Source organism: Osmerus mordax, chromosome 2 (genome assembly GCF_038355195.1).
Source record: "Osmerus mordax isolate fOsmMor3 chromosome 2, fOsmMor3.pri, whole genome shotgun sequence".
NCBI lineage: Eukaryota > Metazoa > Chordata > Actinopteri > Osmeriformes > Osmeridae > Osmerus > Osmerus mordax.
The window spans coordinates 13,367,252-13,374,319 of NC_090051.1; the positions used below are offsets into that span (position 1 = coordinate 13,367,252).

General features: G+C 41.6%; 1 protein-coding gene across 1 annotated transcript; it reads right to left on the reverse strand.

Moving 5' to 3' along the window:
• Window positions 1-741: 741 nt before the first annotated feature.
• On the reverse strand, window positions 742-6,363 carry nyx (nyctalopin). The gene is given in 6 exon segments (XM_067229304.1): window positions 742-1,552; window positions 2,047-2,351; window positions 2,615-2,901; window positions 5,856-5,912; window positions 6,307-6,337; window positions 6,340-6,363. Coding segments are annotated over 6 exon segments (1,515 nt in total).
• Between the last annotated feature and the right edge of the window lie 705 nt (window positions 6,364-7,068).

Sequence of the window (7,068 nt, forward strand, 5' to 3'; positions counted from 1 at the left end):
ACATTTGCAATATGGAAGTCATTTCAGACATAAGTAAGAAACACTAAATGTGGTACATCTGTGGTAGCAGTATGCAGTATGCTGATCCTAAACAGGCTTTAATTATTGTAACATTTTATCTTCCCTTATGAACATGGATGCTGCTATGTTCATAAGTGAAGATAAGAGGCATGATAAAGTCCCTGCATCACAGTAGGCTACACCAGATAGTCTATGTACAACACGCTGTAAGAAGATTACTGTATTAAGCTGGCATTTCTACATAGATATAGGGAGAAAGACTGAACATGTGAAGGAAAAACGTTTAAGTAATGATTGTCACATTCAATAGAATGTGTTACAAATATAGTACTGTATAAACAAATAACCTTAATAAGAGAACACACATTTCAACACTTCATTAAAATTATAGATCAGAATCAATCCTGCGCCAGTACAAACAATGTCAAAGCCTCTCATTGTATCCATGCTACTAATGCCTCAACACAATGGATGGTTACAGTTCAGTTCATCATAATCTAGCCTCATTCATCAGTCCATCAGGCTCTTGAGTATCTGTCCACTTGATTTTTCTTAGAAAGTATAGCAGTCTGGTTCATAGAGGAGCAGATTGCCCCAACATCACACCACAGCCAAACAGAAGCTATATTTTGGATACTCCATATATCCAGTGTTTACCCATTTCACAATGGTCATGAGGCCTGATTTTCCTGGGCACTGCCAGACCCCATCTCTGTGACCTCATCCTGCCACAATGCCCTCATCCAATTGGCTTACACTCACCCACATGACCCATGCCACCAGTAAGAAGATCAATGATTGGCTGGCTAGAGCACCTCTGACCCCAAAGGAGAGCTCTGTGGGTTCCAGCATGCTGGCGTTGCGGAGGCTCTCGGTTCCATTCCCGGCCTCCTCTCGCAGCTCCTGCTGCAGCAGCTTGGAGATCAAGCTGTTAAAGCGGTTCTCGGTGGTGGAGAGCATCTCTGTGGAGGCCGTGGTTAGGTTCAGCTCAGCCGGGTCAACACAGGATCCATTAACTTTGCTGAAGACCACCTCACTGAGGTCCAGACCCATCACCGAGGACGGGGAAGCGCAGGGGATGTCCCGCACTAGCTTGTAGCTCTCCATCCAGTCCTTCAGCCACTCCAGGCTGCAGTCACACTCCCAGGGGTTCCTGAAGAGGTAAAGGCGTCCAATGAAATAGACCGGCTGGAAGACAGGGAAGGGCAGCGAGGTCAAGTTATTACTGTTGAGGTGGAGGGTGATCAGACTGGTCAAGTTCTCAAAGGAGCCCTCCTCAATGAAGAGCAGGCGGTTACGGTCCAGATATAGGACTTCCAGTTCTGTTAGGTCGCTGAACCACGTTCTGGAGACGTTGGTCAGCTGGTTGCCACCCAGGTTGAGCATCTTGAGGTGACTAAGCCCTTTAAAAGAGACCCTGGGCAGGTCAGTCAGTAAGTTGTCATTGAGGTAGAAGTTATCCAGGCGCTGTAGGTCCTGGAAGGCATGGTCATGGATCACACTGATGCGGTTCTCCTGCAGGTTCAGGTAGCTGGACACAGGGATGGAGAAGTGTATGTAAGAGCATAGAAGAGGCAGGACAAGATTGTGTCATGATTAATCCTGGCATAGGAGATGAGGCTTAGGAGAAGCACTCGTTCTATTTTTAAAATTGTACTGTAGTTGATAACACTCACTCCTCAGTATAAATACCACACAAACGCACCATCAAATTATGAGCATTTTATTTAATCAAAGAAGTGTTATCAGTGTTAAGTTATTCCCTGTCTTCCAGACGTTTCTGGGAGGTGGTCATTGTGGGCATGAATCAGAGGACCCAAGATCCCAGAGAGGGATCAAAGGAAGAAGTGATACTGAATAGCAATTGATTGACAACTGTAACAGTAGTACTTCTATATACACCACTCACACCTAGCAGAATATTCCCATTAACTCTATTATAAATCCCAGATCCTTTATTGTTGCCACTGAACATTCCCCCACCCAAGGCCCTGTCAGAGCAACCCGCCACACCATGCTTCCTACCGCAGGCTCCCCAAACCAAGCAGAGAGTTGTAGGCCACTGCCTCAATCTTGTTTCTCTCCAAGTACACGTGTGTCAAGTTCTCCATCCCCCGGAGGGATCCAGGGATCCTGCGGAAGTTGTTCTGGAAGCAGAGTAGCTCTCGGAGGGAAGTCTGCTCCAGGAAAATCCGATCGGGCAAGTTGAAGAGGTGGCAGTCGGACACATCCAGCCGCAGCAGCCGTTTCAGGCCTGTAAAGGTGCGTGTGTGGAGGTAGCGGATGTACTCGTTGTGGGCCATCTTCAGCTGCACCAAGTTGGGTAGACCCTACAAGATGCACACACATGCAATGGGGTTTTTTGATACGCGCTTGAACAAATCCTTACACACCGGGCATTACTAATTGAACCTGGTTGTGACATCTTTCTCTGCTTTAGCGGAAACGCCGATGTTGCTTGTCTGAGGTTTGAGGAGCTTTAAAAGGTTGAATCGTACGTGGTCACAGGCAGATTTATATAATTAGGGGGGATTGACAGAAAGATATCAAATCAAACAAGCTTAATGGATATAGTATCACTAGCTGATCAGACCTTGAAAGCTCCAGGAGTGATGAAGGATATGTTGTTGTGGTCCAGAGACAGCATTCTTAGGGAGGGCAGGGTGCCGAACGCTCTCTCGGACAGGAACTTGAGGCTATTCTTGTCCAGGTTGATGGAGGAGGCCTCGCATGGGAACTCCCTGGGAAGGTCCGACAGGGCGGACCGGTCACACAGCACACTGCAGCTCTTCTCCTGGGTGCAAGTGCACAAGGATGGGCAGGCACGCACGCAGGCCCACAGTGCCAACACAGCCTGGGGAAGCAGGCACAGCATAGACACTAGGGATAGAGACCGGGTGAAAAAGAAAGATTAACAGCAGTGCAGAAAGACAAAACAATTATACAGTAAAGAAAAGTGGATTTATTTTACTTTATTTGAAGGTTTAAGAAAACATGTTGATTCCTCATTCATCTTTATTCCTATGCTGTGGCACATGCAATCCAATCCCAACATTGATTACTAGGAACAATACAAACTGTTGTAATTTATATGGGTAAACATTTGGTGTTGGCAGATTGAATTTGAGTATTTGCCCATTTCCAAAGTTACTTACATTTAGGAAAATACTTCTAAAATCCAATATTCTGAAAAAATATTTTAATTATTTGCCATCTTATCATATTGAAAATAATTGTCAACTATATAATTGGTGTGCTTGCAAATCACACTTCTGTTGTTATCTCACCTATTTTCTTACCATTATTATTCCTACCCTAACTCGTAGGGGTGGGAATCTTTTAGTACCTCACGATTCGATTCAAATCGATTCTTGGGGTCACGATTCAACTAAAAATCGATTCACGATAAAAAATAAAAAATAATAATAATAAATAAAATAAAACAATTCACATAAATTTGTGAATCGATCTGAATTGCTAGCAGACTAAATCATGATTCAAATGTGTATTATTTGTTTTCCCCAGCCCTACTAACCCTTGCGTTTTTGCACTACGTAGACAAGAAATGTGCGTCTCGTTCCAGAAAGTGTTGCTACTACTTTCTAGAAAGTTCCGTTGCATGGTTTAGGAAATATTTAAATGTATTCACTGGGCTCACTGTATTCACCCAATTTTACCCAATACAAAAAAAATATATATATATTTTAACCTTCGCAATCTGTGACAGCCCAATGGTCAAAAGAAAATGCTTCACTTTGTTTTTGTACGCGGTAAAGTTGTCGCAATATGACGGTGGGTCACATTGACTGATGGGTCAGAAAGACCCGAAGATAACACAAGGGTTAAATGTCTGTACCACGCAAGATGAGGCCTTACTGCAGGGGCTTGGGTTTGAATCCCACTTGAACCATTAACCTGCATGTCCTCACCTCACTTTCCATGTCTATATTTAATGATGTGTCCCAAATAAAGCAGAAATTATCATATTAAAAGGTATCTTTTCAAATAAGCCCACTTTAAGCCCATTTTCAGTATCTTCTTGTTTTATTTGACAGTGTGGTCAGGTTTTTCCTATTTAAATCCAGCTACAGATTGGTTTTAAGTAACGTAAATTATATAATTCTTGAAAATGTAAGTACACCCTATGAAAGCAGTCTTTCCCCAAATATTTGAACATTCTGGACATTTGATATTAATTCGAACAATGGGTTTGGAGGTGATTAGGCGGCGGCAATTTCCCCAGAATTTGTACCCTCTCTAGTTTGAAGTAAATTTCCAACAAGCTCAAACGCTATCATTTACATAGTATTATGATAATGCCAATTATTTTCTGCGCCTCTAGAAATGTTTTATTACATTAGACATGCATGCAAACTAAAAATATATTTAATGACTTTCCTAATTGTACCTTAGACTCTACATTAACGTACCCTTTGACCAGCCATTAGAGTACAGATGTGTGGTGGGACAAAGTGGCCCCTTCAAAACGCTTCAAATGTATAGATTAAACCCCTGGTTTCTTGGTAGAGAAAAAGTAAAAATTCTGATCAGTTGTATTGGTTGTAATTCCAAAGGGAGTGATTGACATTTAACTATAAAAGGCAGGTATGTGTGTCTATTGGCTGGTGTGTTGCTCCGGACGTGCAGCGTGGCATTTTACGTCATTTGGCCTACAAATATATAAACGCATTCACCACCATGTGAAGCTGAACTAAACATGGAGCCATGCATCTCATGAGCTGCCAACAGGAACTGCCTTACTTAATTTGTACAATTGCAAATACTTACACATTTAAGTCACAGAAATACTATTTTACTCAGGTCTGCTATGGACAACCAAAAATGACCTCAAGGCTGCCCAGTAAAATCACTTTGCAGATTTCCCTTCCTACAGATTAAAGTGAGCCAGCTGAATAATAGTGATTTGATGTGAGAGTCACGTTGCCGTGCATGAGGGATATTTTCAGGCTGCTGCGTCTGGTGACTGTGGTGAAATGATTTGATTAAGAAAGCAGTTCAGATGGGAGAATACCCTAACAACAATAGGCCTGGCCTGTGATTTCTCTTTACATGCTGCTAATGTCCGCTGTGGTATTTTACTGGCTGTTTTAATTTTAAGGATAACTCTTGTTCTGTGAGATTAGGCGGTACTATTCAATCAAACCTGTTATCAGCGTTTCCTTGAATAACAGCACAGGTCATCTGATCTGTGCTGATTAAAGCATTTTACATTACTGGTGATGGACAGGAGACTAATCTACATCACTCATTTCTATCTGCATCCATGGGTGAGAGCAAATATAGCCTTCCATCACTACAATTAGACTACATTTGACATTTTATTAATTTAGCAGAAAATTCTATCCAAAGCATGACAGATTGTTCATATAAGAAGTACAACAGAATATCAAGAATCAGAAGTAAATTGTTCTAAAGTACCATCTCAATTACTAACCATTGCTTTGATTTCAGGTTTCTGCTCAAAATACAAACATACTTCCAAGGCCATTTTACTAAAAGAAGTAACGCATTTTAACACTTGGCTAAATATGTACTTGACCTATCATGTTTAATTCTCTTTCCAGACAGATATTTGGTAGAACTGTGTTTTCTTATCCAAGAGATATTTTGTGGGACAGTGTATTCTAATCCGAGATTTTTGGTAGAACAACGTATTCTAATCCCAGAGATTTTTGGTATAACAGTGTATTCTAATCCCATACATATTTGGTAGAACAGAGTTTTTGATAAAAACGTTAAACAGTGTGTTAGGGTTCAATTTAGCAGGTTGTGTTTACTGGGTTCCGTAAACCACAACAGGATTGGAGACTGACCAGTTAACGCACTCAGAATCATCCCTGCAGTTTCTCTCCTGGGGCAGCTCCTGATTACTGCAGATATTAAATGACACAATTATAGATATAAAACACAAGTCAAATGATTGAAATATCAACTAATTATCAAATGTACATAAATAAATCCTTGTGTGATGCTAAAGTTGAAATAGTGTGTTGTCAAGAGGTGTTTCAAAAGACAGCAGAGCGGCGGTAAAATAAAAAAAAAACTACTTTTAGCTAATAACTCATATGTGATGTCTACTTACAAAACATAATTTTAGGTATTTCTCATTAGAACAACGTACTCTTTAGTATTAAATATCATAGCATTACAACATTAGTTATTAAATGAAGGCCACAGATAAACCATAAGAGAAATCTAAAGTCTACGCTATTTAAACAAGAGACCCAAAGTCCAAACTAAGAGCCCCACACCAGTAGTTCTCACCTCTGGATCCTGTCGTACACGTGAGTCCATGTGTGGTTGTCTTGGTGACCTCAACATCCACGTGTATGTTCTGCCGGTCAGTCAGTCCAGCTTTCTCTTCCATGCAGAACTGAACACGCTTGCCGTTCAAGTGACTGACATGATCGTATTAGTGTGTGTTTGACAGAGGAGGGCTTTGTGTGTGAGTACATCTACATGAACGTGTGTTAAAGTGTGAGCTAGCTTGTGTTCCCTGGTGTGTGACTAGAACATACTGCATGTTTCCTCTAATAAAAGCTAGTGAGTCTGTGTGTGTGTGTGTGTTTTCCATCATTAACAACACACTCACTTTCCCAAAAGCCATCTCTTAATGGGACTCAAATCCCCAGGTCGGAGGGATGGATGGATGGGGAGGCCGAGATGAAGGGAGAGATGGATGGGATTAATGAGAGGTAAAGCAGGGCTCTCAGACTAGCGCAGACTGCTCAGATTACATCAGCCTAAATCCCCCTGCTCCCCCTAACCCACTCCAGCACACTAACCCTGTCTAGCACACACTGTTTCTAACACATTCCTGCAAGAACATGGAGTCCTCTTAAGAGGATGCAGAGAAACACTTTAGATGAACATAAATACCCAACGTATTATATTGACCTCCATACACTGACAATTTGTATGTAAAAAAACTAAAATGCCTGTGGAACCTGTTATTGAGCACACTTGGTAATTGTGTTAAGCCTTCCCCAGCAGACTATTAGCTCTGACCCCTTATCAACTGAATAT